This window comes from Phocoena phocoena, chromosome 15 (genome assembly GCF_963924675.1).
Source record: "Phocoena phocoena chromosome 15, mPhoPho1.1, whole genome shotgun sequence".
Classification (NCBI taxonomy): Eukaryota; Metazoa; Chordata; class Mammalia; order Artiodactyla; family Phocoenidae; genus Phocoena; species Phocoena phocoena.
In genome coordinates this window covers 47,575,275-47,598,449 of record NC_089233.1, presented here as the reverse complement: position 1 = coordinate 47,598,449, position 23,175 = coordinate 47,575,275, and the positions used below count along the sequence as shown (strand labels likewise).

General features: G+C 37.0%; 2 protein-coding genes across 3 annotated transcripts in view; one reads left to right on the top strand and one right to left on the bottom strand.

The window, feature by feature from the left end:
* Window positions 1-4,193, bottom strand: part of ESF1 (ESF1 nucleolar pre-rRNA processing protein homolog) — a 56,872-nt gene extending 52,679 nt beyond the window's left edge. Inside the window, exon 1 of the mRNA XM_065892542.1 lies at window positions 3,518-4,193. Within this exon, the coding sequence (XP_065748614.1) occupies window positions 3,518-4,157 (640 nt within the window). The 5' untranslated portion in view covers window positions 4,158-4,193. The remainder of the gene's footprint in view (window positions 1-3,517) is intronic.
* A 1,262-nt stretch (window positions 4,194-5,455) lies between these two features.
* Window positions 5,456-23,175, top strand: part of NDUFAF5 (NADH:ubiquinone oxidoreductase complex assembly factor 5) — a 32,900-nt gene continuing 15,180 nt past the window's right edge. Inside the window, exons 1-7 of one of the 2 annotated variants that reach the window (XM_065892594.1) lie at window positions 5,456-5,678; window positions 7,885-7,925; window positions 10,883-10,946; window positions 12,207-12,254; window positions 13,515-13,618; window positions 16,521-16,560; window positions 19,320-19,517. In XM_065892594.1, coding sequence (XP_065748666.1) covers window positions 5,457-5,678; window positions 7,885-7,925; window positions 10,883-10,946; window positions 12,207-12,254; window positions 13,515-13,618; window positions 16,521-16,560; window positions 19,320-19,517 — 717 coding nt within the window. In that variant the 5' untranslated portion in view covers window position 5,456. Of the gene's footprint in view, window positions 5,679-7,884; window positions 7,926-10,882; window positions 10,947-12,206; window positions 12,255-13,514; window positions 13,619-16,520; window positions 16,561-19,319; window positions 19,518-23,175 lie in introns of those variants that run through there. The other variant, XM_065892595.1, reaches the window with a different exon arrangement.

The following is a 23,175-nucleotide window of genomic DNA, read 5'->3' as shown; positions in this document are numbered from 1 at the left end:
CAGCAGAGAGGTATGTATAATAAGGAAGGCTTCAAAAAGATGCCCGACCTGAGGCCAAATGAAAAGGAGTTTTGTTAGGAGGAAAATAGGAACTGAGCTTTATTTTAGTACCACAAGAGGGGGGAGTAATAAAAGATAACTAACTAGTAAATGTGGAAAAGCCAAAAAAAGGCATTATCATAAGTTCTATAAATGGGATCAGAAAAACACCACCATGATAGTGAAAGAAAGTTACTATTAGATAAGCATTAGAATTCACTTTTAAGCAACCTGCTTAAAATAACACCTTGGGGACACAGCTCTATCGAGTATTGCAATATTTCTCAAACATCAGTTATTACTATACAATTTTCATGATTTTTGCTTGTCACCGATATTTTTCATGAAGCTGAATTTTTTTAAATTAAAAATATTAGCTTGTTCTAAACAATATCCCTGAAGCCACAAACGTGATATAGTGGTTACATTTTTTTACCTAAGATGTTGAACTACGTAACTATTAATATAAAAAATGTTTGAGTATCACCTGACATATGACATCTTCTCACATGACAATGGTACACATATCACATTTGGGGTTGTATAATAAATTGATACATGGGAGACTTAAAGAGATCTAGTATTTTAATATTTTTGACAATATCAATTACATTCAGAATATTTATTCATTCACTAAACATTTGCTCAGACCCTACCTTGTACAAAGGCCTTATTCTAAATAATGACGGAATAGAAAAATAAGTAACTGCTTCTATTCCTAGATGGTACTGCTCCAGTAGTGACTATAAACACTACTGTTATTCAGCTACTTTAAAAAAATGCTTTATCATTTTCCCTCTGATTATAAAAGTAATGAATGCTCACTGTAAAAAATTAAGAAAATATGGTTTAGCAAAGAAAATAAAGATGACTAGTAATTTTTCATTCAGAGATACTGAGTGGTTATTTTGGTACATAACTCCCTAAATTTGTTTTCTATGATATGCCCACTAATTTAAGTAGCTAGTCATACCATTTATTCTGTTTTGTAACCTATGTTTTGGGGTTTTTTTTGGTCGCACCGTGTGGCTTTCAGGATCTTAGTTCCCTGACCAGGGATGGAACCCAGGCCCTCAGCAGTGAAAGTGTAAAGTCTTAACCATGGGACCACCAGGGAATTCCCATGTAACCTATTTTTAAAACTTCATATGTCATAAACATATTTGTATATGTCATAACTTATTTAATCAATCCCCTAATGATTTATGTTACCATTTAAAAAATTTTAAAAACAATGCTATAATGCACAATTCTTTAAACACATGCCCAACTGTTTACTTAAAATAAATTCTAGGAGTGCAAGTGCTGGTCATCAACATTTTAAAATGATACGTAATATTAAACTGCAACTCCCTACATCATCTTTACCTCATAGCACTTAAAAAGCCCCTTGTACACAGTACTTGCTGGAATGATAAGTCATGAATGAATAAAGAAAAAAAGATGGTGCTGGTGGAGTCACTTGATCTCTACTTACAGATAATGCTTTTTCTAGACTGTGGAACCAATGTAAATTACAGCAAACAACATGGTGGGGTAGAAAGAGTCAAAGACCTAAGTTACTGGCCCAGCCTGTGTATCCTCACATAGATCACTTGTTTCCTAAAGAATATATCCTAATTTCTCATGGTTACTGAGAAAATTAAATTAAAAAAGATATGCCAAAAGATTCTGTAAAATCAACCCCAAGGATTATATGGATATGTTATATTAATCTAATGCCCTAAATCTAGTGAAATTTGAAGGATACTAGACTAACTTCGCTCACAAACTCAGCATCAAGCCAACCTTGCTGCTGTTCCCAGCCTGATCTTATCCTCCACTTTCAGTAACCAGACTTGCATCCCTTGTCCCTATACCTCAGTTTGCTGTGTGGTTCCACTATAAATCTCACCCCTGACCCCTAGTCCCTGCTATTTAGAATTCTGTCCACTGCCTGATACTTCCTACCTTCCCAGTGTGATTATGGCCTGTCAAGACCTCTCTCTGCCTCTTCTTGATGCCTACCTTCCTTGGGTCCTGTAATCACAGCCAGCCTTTGTCTGGCTTATCTGAACATCACCAATTTTCAGTTACAACATCAACCATCAGCAATACCAATACTCAAAATTTCCTGCTGCCAGAGGTGACGCAACTTTTTAATAAGCTTAGAAAACTTGTAAACATGAACTAGAGTCAGATGTTTCTTACTTAGCTTCAAACAACCATTTCTAGCTTTATTATTCGCTCACCCCTTCAGACACCTTATTCTCTAATCAAATGGGAATACTGATCTCTTCTGAGCAAGCTCAACTGTATCTCTGCTCAAAAAGTTCTTTCCGTGTAGAATACTCTGGATCCCAAATTTAATTCTTCCAAACCCCAACCAAAATAGCACTTCACCTATGAATTTTACTGATTACCATATCTTGAGTGACCTCCTGCTCCAAATTCTCAGAGCCCTGCTCTTCTATGGCACTTTAAATTACTCTATTTTGTATTATGGTTCTGATTAATTTCTTCTGCTTTAGATCTGCACTGTCCAATATGGTAGCCAGCAGCCACATGTGGCAATTGAGCACCTGAAAGATGGCTCATCCAACTTGATATTAGTATGAAAATAGAATATAAAATATCCCATTACATTTTTTATGTTGATTATATATTGAAATAATTTTTGATATATTAGGTTAAATAAAATATATTAATAAAATTAATTTCACTTGTTTCTTCTTACTTTTTAAAGTGTCCACTAGAAAATTCAAAATTATATATTTCTATTGGACAGTACTGCTTTAGACCAGTGACACTGCACAGAGTTTAGCAGGTTGTTATTTGCAAAGGTGATCTGCAAAGAGTCAAGAAGGGCTGAAATCAAGGCCAAACCCCAATCACCAATCCACACACCCTGCAGGAGTACTGCCTCTGTTCAGGGGAAAAGAACCTGTGCCTCCCTCAAAGGTGCTGTCCTCACCAAACTGTGAGTTCTGGAAGTGCTGTGTGTCCAGAAGGGCACATCTTTTTCTAATTTGCACAGGCGTCATATACACTAACAGTAGCCCTGAGATGGGGGAACCATGTCTTACTCAATGTTCTATCTGCCACATATTAGTTACTAAAAGTAGTTGAATGAATGAAGGAAGGAATGAGCACCCAACTCTACTTACCTTCTTCAGACACACCTTTTTATCCTGTGATGAGACCATATAACATTTTATCTGGTTGGAGAACCTAGCTGTCACTAGTGCCCACCACAAATCAAAATCACTGCTTAGCCTCAAGACCTAAATTTTTGTCTCTCTTCTAGCCATTATAGCATCAAATCAAAAATTCATTATCATATGGTATTTTTTCTTTCATAGCTTTATACTTCCAAATAAGCATTTGACCACTTTTATGATACTATGAAAATACTCATTAGATATATTTCCTTTTTTAAAAGACCAGTGTAAAAATAAGTAATGTAATACCAAAGAATCTTTAGTTCTTTCCAACCAACCTGATTGCATTTCTCTTCCTGTCTCAGAATACTTGACTTTGGGAGACTGTGCAATTTCAGAGGTGCCTGAGTCTACTGTTCTTAATTTTCCTTTGGGAAACAAGTCCGTATTATGTTGAACAATGGTTTTTTTCCCTTTTGTACTTTTTTGTATAAATTCTTTGCTATCGCTCTTGGGACTTGTTGACTCTATCTTCTTAGATTTGCACGAGGTTTTCATTTTCTGAATTCTCTCCGAGTTATCTAAATCATTCTTATTTCCAGAATCCTTTTGATTAATTTTCTTGGTTTCTTTCTTTTTCTCCTCAACAAGATTTTTTGATTCTTTTTCGTTTTTAGTCTGGGGTTTTTTCTTCTTCATTTTCTTTTGGTTCAAAGCTTTATTATCTTCATCAGAGAGATCCGAATCAGAATCTGAAAGGTCGTAAAAACGCTTCAAGTCCTCTGTAGTGCTATGGTTGATGGGGCGTCCTCTTTTATCCACAGCATAATTCAATTTGAACTTTTTGTCATGAAACATCGCTCGAAATCTCTTGTCAATTTTGATTTTTCGATCCTTTTCTGGCATTTCCCAAAATCTCGGGTCCTTTGCAACCCGCCTAAACCGCTGGTCACTCATTATTTCTTGTTTGGACGCCATTTTCAAATGTCTGACTGGACAAATGCTTGAAGAAACCAAACACTAAAAAATAAAACAATAATGAAAGGTTACTAATATAATTAAATAAGATGCTTTGGGAATATTAATTCACAATACTGTATTCTAAGGTAAATGTAAGTAAAATAAAAGTAACATGTCTAATTTCCTTTCCCAAACTCATTTTGAGTCACATGCAGAAAATAAAAAACTATCAGAATACCTTCTTTTGAGTACAGATCATATGGAGAAATAAATTTAAGGCAAAACGAAGCAGAATTCCAGGTCTTTATGGAGGGGGGCAAATGATTATTAGTCAACTGCCCTCACTTAGATATCCTGTATTTCTACTTGTATACTTGTGTTACAAGTAAAAAACTAATGTAATTTAAAAATTCCGAAGCCTCAGTTGGTCTTATTTGTTTCTTCACGTTTTGGTCCCATTCTCTCCGTTAATCCTTACTTCACTCTACCCGGAACAGCATTTACTTCTATGTGGCTAGTCTCCTAACTAAACAGACCAAAATCAATTCAGGTTTAGCTCAAAGTTCCCCCTTTATATACTACCACCCTTCATGAATCTGGTGAAGTCTCACTCTAGTTAATAAATACATGGTAGTAGTGCTTTGTTTCAAAAGCAAGGCTTGACTATGATGCACTTATACAATTAAACATTTAACGCTCTGAACAGCCTTATGAGGTAGGGTAGGTACCATTTCATTCAACTATTACAGCTAATGTGTATAAGTGTTTAGAACGAAAGCACTTGATACACTCCTGATATTCGGAGAGGGGAAGGCGACCTAACCTCATCTCCGACGCCCGCCCTCATCTCTGTAGCCCACCCTCCCCTTCTACCCACCCTCTAACGCGGGGAACACCAGGGTGACCCCGGAACTAGGGTCTCCTTCCCAACTCCCAAACCTCAGAGAGCCGGAAGAGGGAAGAGGTCCCTCAACAGGACGGGGAGGAAGAGCAAGGAAGCCTGAAGAAAGAAGTCGGAAAGGCAAGGAGGAAGAGCGCGGCCCTCACGAATCCGATGGAGACCCTTTCAGAGACTGATTCTGCCCCCTCGACAACCCCTTTTTCTGGAACCTAACCCCACTCACCAATTCCAAGACTTCTCCGAGCCACAGGTAGGCCCCCGACTCCCACAATCCTCAGCGTGACGTGCAGCCGTAATGGCACGCGAACTGGGCCAAACTTCTTCCGCTTTCCCTCCGCGAAGCTCTCCAGAGTCCTCGCTGAAGCTGCGGCGCATGCGCACGGTAAATGCACCTGCAAACGGCGTCGCTGCTGGATATGCTGCGGTTGACCAGGTTCCCGCCCCGGTGGCGGCGACCTCCGGCGGCAGGGGTCCCCGCGAAGAACGTCGGCTTCAGGAAGGTGGCCTCCGGCGTCTCTTCCCTGGGCAGCGCCTCGCCCAGATCCCTAAACATATTCGATCGGGATTTGAAGAGGAAACAGAAGAACTGGGCGGCCCGGCAGCCTGAGCGGATAAAGTTTGACTACCTGAAGGAGGAGGTGAGTCAGCGGGACGGCGGGGAGGGCGGCGCCGAGCCTTGGCTTCGGGTCCGGGAGCTCCAGCCAGGCCCCGGCCGCCCCCACCTCGCTGTGTGAGCTTGAGCAGCCGACCTGCCTGTCTGGGCCTCTACTGTAGTCTCCCAGCGGCCGGGCGCCGGTGTTTGTAAATTGCTCTTCATTCATTCATAACCTCGGCAGATGGTGCCTGTATTACAGGTGTGACCAGGGCAAAGTAAGACCGCTGCTCTCAGGAGATTTCATTCTTGTGGGAGGCGAGACAGTGAACAAAAACATGTAATTTCAGCTAAAGAAGTAAGGCCAGGTAACAAAGTGAAGTAGTAAGGTGACTGCGCTGGTCAGGGAAGGCCGCTCAGGCAGACGACGTGATGAGGAATTAGCCAGGCTGGGATCTGGGGGGAAAAGCCTTGTAGGCAAAGGGAAAGACAAACCCAGAGCCCCTGAGGCCGAAAGGACCTTGTTGAGGCTTCCAGGGACCTCCATTGGGAGGTCAGGGAGGGCCCAGCTTACAAGGGCCTTAACGGTTAAGGACTTGGGATTTTCTTCTCCATCTCGGCTGTCCATTTGATATGGTAATTTCTGGCCGCATGTAGCTATTGAGCACTTGAATGTCCCTTTGAGATGGGCAGTAAATGTAAAATACACGGGATTTCAGTGACAATGTGAACAAAGGATGTAAAATATTTCCTTAATATCTTTTTACGTTGATTACGTGTTGAAGTTTTATTTTTGATACATTGGGTTAAATAAAATGTTAAAATTAATTTCTTTACCCTTTTTAAAATGGCTACTAGAAAATTTTAAGTTGCTCATGTGGCTCTGATTGTTTTTCTATTGGCCAACATGGCTCTAGAGGAATGTGAGACTGTCGAATGCTTTTAAGCAATGGAGTGATGGGCTCTGGTTCGTGTTTTAGAAAGACTCATTAAGATAAATTAAGATCTCTGATTTGTCTGTGCTGGTTTGAGAGACCTCTTTCTCTCTGCCTAGGTGGACTAGGGACTTGAGCAGGTTTCTGCTTTCTGGACAGGCAGCACAGAGCTCAGGCCTCGTGTTTCTTCAGGGATGGACTAAAATTGAAATGAAGTGTAATGAGTTCTTTCAAGCCAATGCAGCCAACATTTACTGCCCCTACTTTGGGTAGAGCTCTGTGCAAGTCCTGGCCTGATCAGATGAGTGACTCTGTCCTCAGGGTTCATGGTGACATGTACTTAGAAGATGTGTTTCCAGCCACTCTTCTCCAAGAAAAGCACCTGGATTACAACTTGACTGAGGCCTCACCAGTGTTTAGGGCTAGAATAAATGAGATAAAGTATATGAGAGTTTTTTTTAAAAATAATAAACAAAAGGTATTCATATTAAGAATGATGTACAAAGTGGAGTCCTCTGGGAAATGACTTCTGCTCTCCCTCCTCCCTTACCCCTCCTTCCCCCCCAAAGCAAATACACATATGTTCTGAGCTTTCAAGGCCTAATAGAAACTCTGGGATGTTTATAAGGGAATGAGTGGAATATTAGGCTCCCACATCTTTATTCCTGCCAGACGAAGCTAGCCCAGCAAAAAGGAGGTGCCTACCTTATGACCTCTTTTAAATTAGGGTGGGATTGAAGAGGTTTCTTCAGATTTGGCTGACTTCTAATTTGCAGATGTTGCTCAGAAAAGTTGTTTACTCATTTAGGAGTTCCACAAAGTTTGTTAGTATTTATCAAATAATAGAGCTTTTATTAAGTGATCACTTATACATTGATCTGTAATAATCCCCAGCTAGCTAATTTTTCACTTTCACATACCTCATGCTAATATCTATAGACAATAATATGCTTGTTATGTTCCTGTTGATTTTTTCTTTTAATTGGGGTATCCTGTTGCTTTTTGGCCTTGCATTCTTGTATCATATGGAATATAAAGTCATATATATACATATATATATATATATATATATATAGTATTTAGTCTTCTTTCCTTAAATTGACTTCTGAAGTAATTAACTCAGTGTGTTTCCTTTAATTTATGATGTTCCTATTCAGAATTTGAAAAGAAAGTTGCTGAGGTCAAATTGAAAAAGGGATAAAGGGAATTTAACATGTTGAAACATAAGTAACCTATGGATTGTTGAATACTGGAGAGAGTGTCACTTCTCTGTTAAACCTACTCATCTTAACTTCATTGCCTCTTATAATCTGTCAGGTTGGAAGTCGGATTGCAGACCGTGTATATGACATAGCCAGGTAAGTGATGATTGTCATAATAAAATACAATCAACTTTTCTTTTAAATTATTTTTTTAATATACTAATTAATTTATTTTTGGCTGCGTTGGGTCTTTGTTGCTGTGCGTGGTCTTTCTCTAGTTGCGGAGAGTGGGGGCTACTCTTTGTTGTGGTGCACGGGCTTCTCATTGCAGTGGCTTCTTTTGTGGTAGAGCACGGGCTCTAGGCGTGCAGGCTTCAGTAGTTGTGGCGCACGGGCTTAGTTGCTCCGTGACATGTGGGATCTTCCCGGACCAGGGCTCGAACCCATGTCCCCTGCATTGGCAGGCGGATTCTTAACCACTGCGCCACCAAGGAAGCCCCAATCAACTTTTGAATGAAGGCTTGAGAAATTAAATGCTGAGAACTTGATATGTGGAATGGCAGCATCTAGATGAATTTATTACCAGGATTAGTGGTTTTAATCACTCTTAGATCTCACCTTTTTTTATGTCTGAGAGAGCAAGTATTTTCTCATTGTTGTCTTAAAAAAGAATGAATGGGGGGCTTCCCTGGTGGCGCAGTGGTTGAGAGTCCGCCTGCCAATACAGGGGACATGGGTTCGTGCCCCGGTCCAGGAGGATCATGCATGCCGCGGAGCGGCTGGGCCCGTGAGCCATGGCCGTTGAGCCTGCACGACCAGAGCCTGTGCTCGGCAACGGGAGAGGCCACAACAGTGAGAGGCCTGCGTACCACAAATAAACAAACAAAAAGAATGAATGGAAGCACAGCTCAGCTTCTCTCCAAGACTAAATGGCTATTCCACTTGATTTGGTCAAAAGCGAGTAATGGAAAGATTGCTCCAAAAATGGATATAATTGACATGTGAATTTTAAAATTTACTAAACCTAACTTTAAAAGTTTAAAATTATAACAGAACCTTTTACCATCTAAGTGAAGGAGAGAGTCTACCTAGATTTGTTCCCCCATCAAGTTATATGAGACTTTGGCCATTATATCTTAGGTATTATTAATAGCAATAAGGGTTTTATGACAATTATATAGAGGCAGATTTGAGAAAAGAACACCTTCATCAAATATTATTAAAACCTTGATGGAGTCATTGCTCTATATTAGGCATAACAAAAGCTTTACAGGTTTGAATTTACAGCCAGGTAGCAGGAACCACAGTTAAATAATGGCTTTGCTATAGAATTGCTCTGTGATGTTAGCAAATCGCTTTTTGTGCTCTTTTGTGTAAAAGACACACATTAAATTAGACCATATGGGATGAATTTATTACATTTTGTCTATTCAAGAAAGGGGAATTTTGTAAAATCACAAACTCTTGAAATCATATTTTGGATATATCCTGGCTACTTAAAATAGTCTTGGGGTGAATCAGTTTCATAAAGTTAAAAAAAAAATTCTTCATTGTTACAAAAATCACCCTCATTTCATCTGTTTCATTGGTTTCATTATTTTAAAAATCTGAAAAATAGCTAATTCTCTATACTGTAGTCATTCATTTGCCTGGCTTTTAGGTCATTTGCAATTTAATAAATGAAACGTTAAATTTTCCAAGTCAGATTGGATTTTACAATCTCTTTATGTCATAGTACTGAGCAAAACACAGGTCTGTGGAGAAAACTGATTTTGGCTAAAAGCATGTCTTAAAATAACAGTAACTCTTTGGAATTAAATCATTAAAAATAACAGTCTAAAATGTCTTACACTAATGTTCTATTATTAGAATAGCTTGTATTGTCAACACTGATCTTATGTTTATTATTTAAACTAATCCAACAGATTATTAAATGTCTTATTTGTGCTATCTGAAGCTTACTTAGTACTGTTAAAGTCGGTGATAGTAATAAGTCCTAACTGTTGAACATTTGTACTGTGCTGAATACTTTACATGCACTGTTTCATAAAATTCTCATACCAACCCTGAGGAAGATAGTAACTTTTCCATTTTTATAGATGGGGAAACTGAGATCCAGCAAGATTAAATCACTTGTCTGTGGTCACAGAGCCAGTAAATTGCCCAGAATTCTAACTCGTGTCTTTGTGATTGCAAAGGCTATATGCTTCCCCAGGCCACACTGCCTATGTTCACAATCAAGATAGAGGGCATTAGGTAAATAAATGGTTCTCTCACCAGTGGTTCTCCAGCTGTGTACTGGTGTTCTATATTTTTGACATAGGTTTTTAACAGAAATTGAAAAGGAACTCTTGCTTCCAATAGGAAAAATGTTATTAGCGGATAAAATTTTTAAAAATTTTGTCACAAATTTTTCTTAAACCTATGACCCACAATTGGATGTGTAAACTGATTTAGTATGACATATATTTGGAGGAGACAGCATTGCATAGGGGATAATAGTTCTGGTTCAGGATTCAAACAGACTGAATTCAAGTTCTGACTGCTGCTTATTAGTTGAGTGACCTTGGATTAACTTACTTAACTCTGCATACTTAGCACACTGCTTTGAACCTGGTAAGATTTAAGTAAAAGCTATTATTTAGTTGATATTTTGTTTGATTTTTAGTTTATCATGTTATACTTCATGGTATTTCACATGATGATTTCTAAGTCATCAAAAATTTGAGAAGTAGGGATAAGTAGTAAGTTCCTGGTAGGTGTGCCAAATATTTTCATGTTCATTTACATTAACTTCTTTTCATTCTTTTTCTGGGTATATTATCAAATTAAAATACCCCCTACTAAATCAGTTCTTCACATCCACATCATGGAGCAACCTTATGGAAAGCTATTGGTTGTGAGGTCCTGTGAGTGGCTAGGCCAGACAGACCTGCCGTGTCTGGTGTGTTCTCTGATGGATGCACCTTGTGAGGCAAGGCAGCAAAGGCAGATGATATAACTTTTTTGAAAGCTGTGTTCACTAAAACGTTTTTACTTAAGAAAATTAGTTTTTAATAATTATTTATGGACTATTTTTATAGACAAATATGACTTCTGTGTCTGTTTTTCAGAGATTTCCCCCTTGCTTTGGATGTCGGTTGTGGAAGAGGTTACATAGCACAACATTTGAATAAGGTATATTTATTTGATGACTTAATTTACTTTGAGAAATAAAATTGGCTAATTTTAAGGGAAGACTTTCTAATCAATTTGTATCATATTTAGATTTTGATTATATCAGAATTTCTCATTTCTTTGTTTTTTTTGAAGTGATGGAACCAGTGGTTGTTTTGTGTCTACTCCTAAGTAGTTTATTCTTAAATTGTTTTTTCTTTTCTTTGAATCCATTTTATACGGTGTTCCTACTGATAGTTTCTTTAAGTCTATGTAAGATACATTGTACTTTATTACCACTTTGTTCAAATATTTTTAATAATTCACAATAAAAATCACATTGACATTCATTTGGAAGTTGTGAGTAATCTAATACTTTATCTATGAAAAATATTCATTTCATCAGTTGGTTAGAAATCTTGTGTGTGATGAAATATAAGTAGCCTTTATTAATGCTTATACCATTTTATTTTTCAATTTGTACTTCAGACCAAAAACATTTATTAATTGTTTTAGCCTCTCTATGTAGCACACTGTGCTGGACACAGATTAAAGTGGGATTTCTATATCAAATCCACTTAGAAAAAAAGTACACTTGAGCGAAGGCAGGAGGAGGGGTGTGTATGAGCCTCTCCAAATACTGTTATTGATAATAGTAAATGCCATGGAAATGGTACAGTCATTAAACTGCAACAGGAGTCAAGGGAAAGGAAAATCAGTAGGGTTTCATTTGATCAAAGGCTTCTGAAAGGGCACAGAATCTGACCTGGGATTTGAAAGAATCTGGATTGGTGTTTCATAGGCATTGGAAGTAAGGGCATAGCAGGAGGGAAGGTGGAGGTAGAAAGCTGTAGGGTGTGATACAGTGATGTTTAAGAAAGATTAATTTGGGGATGGTATGCAGGAGGGATCTTCTGTGGTAAAAGAGTGGGGACTAGCTCTCAGCATATTATGCCATGGAAAAGTTAACACATAGCCTTAACCCAGTGGAGTAAATTAAGGATGCTGATTATTCATACCTGTGTTCTCCATTTTATTAAATATTGTTAAATATATTACATGTAGTGTTGACTGCATATATTTAATTCTGTGTAACTTAATATGTGTTATTAAAAGTATTTGTGTACCATACTAATTACATGCAGAAAAATACCCTTACAAAGCTGAAAATTAATCTACAATTATCACTTTTTCCTTTACTAATTTCAACAGTTGTTTTGTTTGATTTGTTACTAGTTTTTTTTGTTTTTGTATTATCTGATTAACTTTATTCCGTTTCAGGAAACTGTTGGGAAGTTTTTCCAAACAGACATTGCAGAGAATGCTTTGGTAGGTAGCTTTTTAATACTATAGGTTTCTGATCTCCTGATTTGTTTTTTAGTTCTTTACTTTTTTATTTCCTTCAAAATGAAATTAGCTGTTTTTTTCCTGATTATAAATGTAACACACATAAAGGAAAGTAAAACAGTACAGGAAGTATAATGGAGGAAGGAAAAATCACTCTTAGTCCCACCACTCAGAGGCAACCACTGGTGACATTTTGGTCTCCACCTTGTAGGCATATAATATCTCCCCAACACTGTTTTATACCAACATTATTATGCTAACATGCCATATTTTTCATAGAATACTACTCTTTTATATCAATGAATGGTATACACACACATACACACACACCCCTATTTATACAGCTATATAGTATTCCAGCATATGAATATTCCACGATTTATTTAGCTAAATTTCTATTGAAGGACAGTTGTATTTCTAGTATCTCAGTAACCAACACTGTGATGAACATCCTTATATAAAGCAATTTTGATTTATTTTATCCCAGGGAATAAATTCCTAATAGTGGAATGTATGGATTCATTGATGTTCAGCTTTAAATTTTTAATACACATCTTCAGACTGCCGTTAGAAAGACTGAAGAACAGAATTAAAAGAAAGCACTCTTTTCTCCTTCTCTTTGGTAACACTGGGCCATTTATTTTGTCTTTGTCAATGTAATAGGCAGAAAGTAGAATTTCATTGTTTTTATTTACATTTCTTTGATTACTAGAGTAGCCAAATAGCTCTTGATGTCTTTTGGCTATTGTTTTTTTTCAACTTGTGCATTTTGTAAGTAATTTTTATGATGTGCCTGTACCTTAGTCCTTTATCTACTTTAACCTTGGCATGTTCTTATTCTAGGTGGTTTGTAAGAACTTGCTTTTTAGGGATATTGGTTTTTCTTTATATATTTAAAAAATATTTTCCCCAATATATTGTTTACATTGTTTATTGCTTTTTAGAAGTTTTTGATTAGTTTATCATCAAGTATATCAGTCTTTACAATTTCTGTTTTTTGAGTCACGTTTACTTAGGCATTTTCATCTAAGAGTATAAAAGTGTTCACCCATATTTTCATCTAGCAGTTTTCTGGCTTCAATTATTCCACTGAAACTTTTAATTTTTTTAATTTTTATTTTTTAGAAGGACTAGAGACTACCAAGTAAATATAACATTGACTTAAGTTTAACAAACAATGATTGTGTTAATAATTAAGATGTTATATAAATGTGTTTTGAACGTCTGTTTTTTAACTTTTAGAAAAATGCCTTAGAAATGGAAATTCCTACTGTCAGTGTTTTAGCTGATGAAGAATTTCTTCCCTTCAGAGAAAATATATTTGATCTGGTGGTTAGCAGTTTAAGGTTGGTAATCCATTTGTGCTTTTAAAAAATATATGTTAAAAATAGATAATTTATGCTATAAAATTTTAATATTATAAGGTAAATAAAATAGATAACAGAGTAAATATCTTAATAACTTATTTTAAGTCACAAACCAGTTTTCTCTGGTAAAGAATTATGGATTATATGCTCCCTAGTGGGGATAAGTGATATAGTACCTCAACTTTTTTTCCTCCCCAACTTTCCTTAATTTGCTGAAGTTTATCTGTCTTAGAAGGGTGTTCCTCGCTGACGTAACCTAGCTACATGTTGATGGGGCAAGAGTTTGAAAGAGTATACTGGCTCCGATATTCAGATGTTAGAGCACCCTTATAAACTCATTCTGGCAAATAAGGAGAAGCTCGTATTTCCTTTAACTTTAATTCTTCTACACAGAAACCTAGTTCTCAAGGTTACTTTTTCCCTTTGTGCTTCCTACCATGTCCCTCCACATTTATTACAAAAACATACATTATAAATGTTTGTTGAATAGATTATAATGTACAAGGCACTGAGCTCGATGCTTTGGGGAATTGAAAAATGAATTCAGACAGGAATCCTGTCCTCAAAGACCTCAACATCTGATAGAGAAAATAAAGTATTCTGTGTGGTGCCTTATTTCTCCTTATTAGTATAGTCAGATTTTTTTTTCAAAGATTCAACATGCTCAGTTCAGCCCTTTTAATGGCTGTTTTTAGGGTGACCTGTCATTATGGTTTGCCCAAGACTTTACCAGTGTTAGCACTGAAAGGCCTGTGTCTCAGGAAACCCCTCAGTTCCAGGCAAACTGGGAGAGTTGGTCACCCTTGCTGTTTTCTTTAGTGAGTTTGTAATTTTTTCTCTGCTTTTTGAGGTGTGCTGAACAAACTTAGAAAAGTATTCAGATTCTATTGTGAAATGGAAAACATTACAGAGCCTTGGTCTAAGGGAAAGAGCCCTGGGCAGAGAGTCAGAACCTGAGTTTTAACTTTAGCTCATGTGCTTGCTATTTGCAAGTAACTACTGTAATTCTGTCACTTTCAGTTTCCCCATAAGTATGATAGAGTTTATAATATGACCTCAATTTTTAAAGTATCAAATAATTGTTAGAAAGCATTATGAAAGATGAATGTGAGCTTAACATAGTATGGTTTGAAATGGGTCTTTGGTGCTCTCCTGGAATTCAGCTAAGAGGATGCCAGCTCTACCAGGAAAGTGTGACCATACTCTACAGAGACTGAATCTTGTGGTTATACAACACCACACTCTGGGAGAGGGTCAAATAGAGTCCAAAGACAATGCAAGACATTTCTAAAATTAAGTTTTAAGTATATAGAACTTTGAGTTTATTTATTCTTTTTTATAGTCTTAAAAAATATGGGATATTATTTATCAGAAAACTCATTGAGTTATTTTTGATGAGTAATACTGTTTGCCTTGGGAAAATTATAGGTCTGATGAAGTGGCTTCCCCACCTCACCCCGCGAAAGTAGGACTTAGAATTCTATATATATCTAGCTTAATTGTTTGATTTAATTGGTGAACTTCCTTGAATATGTCATCAGGTCCTTATTTTTACTATTTCAAATAATTTCTCAGAATAGCACTGTTTAAATGAGATGCCAGATAGGGATGGTTTTTACTTTATTTTTTTCCCTAGCTTTATTGAGATATTATTTATATATAACATATGTAAGTTTAAGGTGTACCATATGATGATCAAATACATATATATATTGCAAAATGATTGCCACAATAAGGTTAGTTAACAATTTTCATCCCTTCACATAATTGCAATTTTTTGTGTATGTATGTAGTGATAACATTTAAGATCTACTCTCTTAAAAACCTTCAATTATATAATACAGTGTTGTTAATTATAGTCACCATGCTGTGTATTAGATCCCCAAATCTTGTTTATCTTAAAGCTGGGAGTTTGTATCCTTTGAACATCTTCCTGTTTCCCTCTGCCCCTGGCAGCCACCATTCTACTCTGTTTCTATGTGTTTGGCTTTTTTAGATTCTGCATATAAGTGAGAACATAACAGTATTTTTCTTCCTTCGTCTTGCTTATTTCACTTAGCATAATGCCCTCAAGGTCCATCCATGTTGACCCAAAAGGCAGGATTTCCTTCTTTTTTATGGGTGAATGATATTCCTCTCTCTGTGTGTGTGTCTGTGTGTGTGTGTCTGTGTACACACCACATCTTTTTTATCCATTCATCTCTTAATGGACACTTGGATTGTTTCCATACCTTGGCTACTGTGAATAATACTGCTATGAACATGGGAATACAGGTATCTCTTCAAAATAATGACTTTACTTCCTTCAGATAAATATCTAGATGTGGGATTGCTGGATCATATGGTAGTCCAATTTTTAATTTTTTGAGGAACCTTCATACTGTTTTCCACAGCAGCTGTTCCAGTTTATGTTCCCACCAACAATGCACAAAGGCTCTCTTTTCTCCACATCCTCACCAGCCTTTGTCATCTCTTTTTGTTAATGGACATCCTGATAGGTATAAGGTAACATCTCATTGTGGTTTTGATTTGCATTTCCCTAATTATTAGTGTTGTTGAGCATCTTTTCATATACCTGTTGGCCATTTGTATGTATGCTTTAGAAAAGCTGACTTTTACTTTATTCATTGAAGACTATTTGGAGAGATAATCATATCAGGAAAGTGATATACTGTCACATTTTCGCCTGCAACAGAAGGAAGGTAATTCCCTAGGAATATTTTTTATTTTAAAACTTGTATGAAAACAATCAGTGAATTTTGATATGCAATTTCAAACATCAAAATTTACACCTTTTTTGTGGCTTATCCTTATACTAGTGCTGCTCGTACTAATTAATTATACACATTAAGCTAAAACAAATGTGTGTTTTATATTTTAGTTTGCACTGGGTGAATGACCTTCCTAGAGCACTTGAACAGGTAAAAATCTTAGTGTTGATTCTAATAGCCTGTGTTATTTTGTTTATTATTAGCAACTTATAGATGTTTCTGTTTTTATACAGAAACTTATAGATGTTTTCCATTTTATATTTTTGACAATTGGAAACGGAAGCAAATAAAAAATTGATTATCTTCTGTCGGTCAGATACACTTGGTGCCCTTTGGCATATTAAGAATTACATTAGTGACTCCCTGTTCCCTGAGAATTAAGAAATCTAATTATGGAGATGTTACGAAAGTTTTCATAAATATTTAAGACTTGTACAAAATAGTACTGATATCATAAGACATTTTCTGTGTGGCTTTCTTTCTTCCTGCACTGCGTATAAATTTTTTGTGGGTGAGAACCTATTTGTTCCTACAGTGTTTGTATCTCCCCCATACCTTATACTTAGGCAATGCTAGTAAATGCTTCTCGGTTGATATTGATCAACAAACAGATGAAGGGTGGGTAAAAAGCATCGTGTTCCGAGGAGGGAAGGAGATCACTGTGGCTTGGAGTGGCCTAGGAAACCTTTAAGAGGAAGGAATTTCTTGAACAGGGCCTCAAAGGGTAGGTCAGATTTGGAGTGGGAATACACTCCAGGAAGGCGGAATACACTCCAGGAAGTCAGAATCCCGGGATAGATGGGAGGTGTAAGAGACTCAGGAGCCTGAAAGGACAAAGAGGAAGCCTGTTAGAGAATTAGTATAGTGCCAGGTGTAGATGAGGAATTTTGGGACCAGATTTAGGCAGACTCAGGTGACAGATTAAGGAATTAGGAGTTTTTTCTTAAGGCAATTCAGAGCCACTGGAGAATTTTGAAGAGGAAAGTAACATGATTAAAAAGCTGGTAGGCAGGATAATAACTACCATATCTTAAGCATATACCGTTTGCCAGTCACTGTGCTCTGTTTTACATATGTGTTAAATAACTCTGCAGGATAGCTTCATTTTGCTGATTAGAAAACTGATGCTGGAATTTGGTTACATGGAAGAGAGACTGTTTCAGTGGCCCAGGCATGAGATACACTAAACCTATGTGGCAATGGTAGGAGTTAAAAAGAAGAGAAAGGTATTTAGGACTCTGCAAAGTAAGAATCAACAGTTTGGTGGCTGGTTAGAGCTGAAGATCAAAAAGAGTCAGGAGTCAAATCTTGCCTTAAAGTTTTGAGTCTGGATGACTGGAGAATAATTAGTAAAAGTAGAGGAAAGAATGGTAGTGATCAGATAAAGGGAATAGAAAATGGTAATTAACAGAAATATGGCATTTGGAAAAGGGAGTTGATTTGAGAAAAAGTGTTGTGTGTGTGTTGGATATACTGGGGAAGGGGAGGGAGTAAGTTCATCAAGACACAGATATTCATGGCACACAGGCAGCTAAAGACAAATTTAGAGTTCTGGGGAGCTCAAGGTAGAGATTGGAAAGTGATCCTTGTGAAATCCATGGGAACTGATAAGCCCTCTGTGGTAGAGAGAAGCTGAAGAGAGCTGAGGACTAAATTCTAGGTACGTTATATTAGAGTTTGGTGGCAAGAGAAAGAAGTAACACTAAAGGGGCAGAAGAAAAAAACCAAAAGATTTTACAGTCGGTTTGCTTATATACTGTTTTGTAATTGCTTCATAATGTATTAAATGTAAATCCAAGATGCATACTTGAATTAGAAGAGCCTACTGTGATTTGGGTTCTGATGTACTTCAGAATCCACCCTGTCCTGTAATGTTCCTCATTGTTGAGAATAGTCAGAGTCAAAACTAGTTAAAGATTGTAGTTCTAAGAGTCATTGAGGAAACATTTATGATCTGGAATTCATTCTGGCTACTATTTTGCTCAAGTTATCAATTTAAACTGATTTTTGTTTTAAAGCTGAAAAATAAGTTGGTTACTTCTTAATTCTGTATGTTACTGGATTAATATGTTAATATTTTAACTAAAATGTTACTAGATTAATGTTGTGAATCATAATGGTTTCTCTGTAAATCAATTTTTTCTGCATAGTAAGCCACCTCAGCTTTTTGTTTTAAAAATAATTAGCTCACAATTTTGTGAATTAGGGATTTGAGCTGGACTTAGGAAATTCTTCTGGGTCTGGCTTGGCTCACCCGTGTGTCTGATATGCCAGTGGATTGTCTTGGAGCTGTCGGATGGCTTCAGCTGGGACGCCTGCTGATCTCTAATCCTTCACCAGGCCAGCTCAGGCTTGTTCACAACGTGGTGGCCAGACGGGGCTCCTAGAGAGCAGGTGGAAGCAGCAAGGCCATTGAGACCTCGGCTTGACACTGATACACTGTCAACTTGCTCTGCATTCTTTTGGTCAGTGCAAGCCACAAGGCTAGCCCAGATTCCAGGAGGGGGAAGTAGGCTCCATCCCTTAATGGGAGTTGTTGTTGAGCAGCGTTTCAGAGGGCACAGATACAGGGAGGATGGTGATTTTTGTACTCTATCACACTTAAAAATTTTTTTCTTTCAATATTTTACTGATTATAAGAGTCAGTTTTGTCTATTATAAAAAATTGAAAACATATGAAATATTTTATAGATATTAACACTATCAGTAAATGTCTATCTTCACAACAATATTATACTGCAATGCCTTTCTGATAGTTGGTTGTCTAAGTGTTATTTAATAAATTATCTGGTTATTAATTTGACAAAATAAGAATGGTAATCATAAAATATTGATCTAGATACCATATATCCTTTTAACATTTTTATATGTAAAATTTTGAATAGTTTTGTTGTTTATATTTATTTCAGATTCATTGTGTTTTAAAACCAGATGGAGTGTTTATTGGTGCATTGTTTGGAGGTGACACTCTCTATGAACTCCGGTGTTCATTACAGTTAGCGGAAACAGAAAGGGAAGGAGGATTTTCTCCACACGTCTCTCCTTTCACTGCTGTCAATGACCTAGGACATCTGCTCGGGAGAGCCGGCTTTAATACGCTGACTGTGGTAACTATCAAGAGAATTGAGTAACCCATTAATTACACAGTTCAGAAATAATCACTCTCTCTTTTTATCTTGATTGACACAAGGTAGGCATGTAAAACTTTTATTATCCATTACCTGAATAAGTAACTCAAACAAAGAATGTACCTCAGTTAACAAGGAGGCTATTTTCTAAGACATGCTACTCCATCACAGTCTTCAAATCCAGAGTTAGGTGTAACATGAGAGTTAGAGCATCCCAGAGGAGGATGGAAGCGGGTATACAGGAGCATTCACAGCGTTGCCTCTACCACCAGCCCTCAAGTGAAGTGGTGCCGTGTGAGGCAGAAATGAGAGAGCGTGCATTCACGAGGCCTTGGGTTAGATCCAGGTAGAGAAGGGAGGACAGGGGGCTGTACACCATCAGGACTGGAGAGATCTGGGAAGAGGACCCAAGACCATCAGCGATGAAGAAACAAGGAGTCACCATGGTGCAGTGATGGTGCAGGGTGCTGGTGTCTGACAGTATAATTTGGATCCTTACCTTGCCCCTTTACTAGCTAGGGGAATTTGGGGGGTTTACTTCACCTCTCTGAACATTCATTTTTTTAAAAAAATGCAAATGTTACTCACCACAGGTGGCCATTAGGATTAAATAATTTAAAGGGTGTAAAGTACCTGGACCTTCACAATAAATGCTCAATAAGTCCTAGTTCCTGCCTTCCTCTCTCCTCCTCCCTCTACTCCTAACACTTTCCAGGCCAAGGCTTCCCGCAGGGACGCATCCGAACAGGGATTCCCCCTTCAAACCTCCTTCAGCAACAAAGTCATTGTAAAAGATGTCATTACTGCCTTCCAGAGAATGGACTTGCCATGATTTTCCAAACCCCTCAGGCCTAAAAACATCTCTAAACCTGATTAGAAGAAAGAGGAATTTTTTTAATGAAGAAAACTTCTCATTGCATAATTAGAGACTTTAACCTTAAGAAACTTTTTAAGCAGATGTAGTGTGAGTGTGTTTCATAAAATCAACCTACTGAAAATGGCTTGTCATATCCTTCCGTGCTTTGATAGAAAGCAAGGAGCGTAGACCAGCAGGGCCTCTGATGTTGGGAAGGGGTTTCCCTTCCAGGGAAGGGAAGAGACAGAGACTGGGAACTGACGACAACCCTCATGGAGTGATGTTGGAGAACTCGTGCCCAGTCAAACAGGTTAGTCAGCAGTATTAAGGGACTCAAAAGTCATTGCCCATTAGGAAAAAGATGAGACTTCTACTGAGTCATCGAAAGAAAGTTAAATTATGTTAACCACTTGCAGTTTTCTATGGTTGTAAAGTGAGTTGTGTGTTCTAGAAAGATTTCTACTAAAAATATTTAACCTGACATTATAACATTTCAAAGCCTACATTTCTGTTAATTGGGAATTCAAATAATTCAGAATACCTTCCATATACTTCTCCAAAATTGAGCAGAATGAATCAAACATTAATATAATGCAAAAATATTGCTGTATAATCTTCTCTATAGTTTAGAAAATTAGTTGCTAATTTAATATATAAAATCTATAGAAATTTGTTCCTTGAGACATATACATTGTCTCTAATGTGCTGTATTAACATTGCATCCTAATTCATTTTCTAAAACTCCCATGCAAGAAAGCTTTTATATAATCAATTATACAGGTTTATGTTTCATACATTAGATATGTTACTTTTATACTGCAATGGATTTTTATTTTTAAAGTGAAATCAAGTTAAATTAATATCATGTAATTATATTTACATTTATATGACCCTCTTAGTGAATTATTTTTAGAGTTAGTTGGCATTCTTAATGAAGCTCATTTCCTTTTAGAATAGTTTCCAGGCTAGTATATTAGAAGAAAACTGCAAATATGGTCCCCCATCTTAATTTGAATAAGACCTTTGACAAAGCTATTGTGGTACTCTTGATTGAGAAGGAGATGGTGCTTTTAGTTGCTTTCGTTGAATTGTTTTCAAAGGATATTGTTTAATGGTTAGGCATTAGCTGGAAGGAATTTTATTTTTAATCTTAGAATCTCTTTTTAAAAATAATTTCCCCACGTAGAAAAATATATAGAAGGGACTATCCAGAGATGATCTTACTAAAAAGTGCACATACAACCTGATCCATGCATATGTTTTTTAAAAAAATGAAAAAAAACACAAACAAACCATGTATAGAGAGAGTAAGAGAGTGGGTCCAAAATGAACAGAAGTCTCCTCCTGCCTTCTGACACCCCATTCCTTTCCACAAGGATGACTTTGGTTAACTGTCTTATATATCCTTTCAGAACACTTTTTCCTCACAGACTGGAGTACAGTTATGTCACTTAAATGTACATATGCAACAATATATACTCTTTTGCTTTTTTCTATATGTACTCTTTTTTTCCCCCCAGACAATAACATATCTTGGAGATCCTCCCCTACAAACATACATCTACCACATTCTTTTTTGACAGCTATATAGTATTTCATTGAATAGATATACTTTATTTAACCTGCTGTCTGTAAATGGACATTTAAATTGTTTCCGGTTTGTTGTTTGTTTTCTTTATACTCTTTCAAAAAATGCTGCAGTGAATTTTCTTTTACATAATCGGTCAGATCAATTTCTAGCAATGGTATTGCCTAGTCAAAGAATATGCATTTCAAATTTTGACAGTAAAATTACTGTCCATAAGGTAGCATTAATTGACATGCCTTATCAACAGTGTATGTTAATCCACCGCTTATACTTTTGTTTTGTATCTCTAATGTTAAAATAGTACTTGGTCATTTTGTTTTGCATTTCGTTAGGAATTAGAATGGATGTTTTTGTTAAGTGTTCCTTAGGGTTTTGTATTTGATTCTGTGCAACATTAAAGTCCAAAATTGGGAGGTATAGTTAACATATTAGATAAAGCTACAGAATACAAAAAGATCTAGATACTTCAAAAGTGGTTAGTGCCAATAGGATGAAGTTTGAGATACGTGCAGCATTTTGATAGCAAACTTGAAAAAAAAGTGTCCTATATTCAGCACTAGTTTCCAGTGTAGGCAAACTCCTACATCTGAGTGGTTAACACAGGAGTTTTTCACATCACAGCCATGCTGGTTGGACAGCTCCTCTCCATCCTGTAGTTGTGCCATCTCGGCCTTGTATCCTTTAAGGTCACTGCAGCAGAGACGGCCTGGAAAAGGCTCACTAGCTCTTTATTACCTTGCCTCCACCTCACTTTTCTTTTGCCAGGAGAAATGTCTGGGGTTGTGAAGTGTCAAGGAGTACCTGGATGTTTGGGGAGCATCAGTGGTCTCTGCCACTGTACCAACAGTGAACTCCTGTATCAAACTTCAAAAAGAGTGGGGTATCATTGCTCAGCAGTTCACCTGAGAAATAAACTGTATGTGCCAGCCATGTGCCCTTTCCTAAACTGGTCTGTGCAGTATTGCTGCATCACTGGGAGTAGAATGAAAGCATCTTGGGAGATGACCCTTTTTGGCTTTATTCTGCGTGTCACATTTTGAGAGAGAGTGAGATTGATATTGACAATGTAGAGAAAAATGAAGTCAGCACATGTAAGGATCTATAAATTTTGTCTAGAAGCCTAACCCCTCCCCCTAAAAAAATTACAGTGTCCTGGAAGAGTTTTCAAAGACTTGAAGAAAAGGGTGATTGTT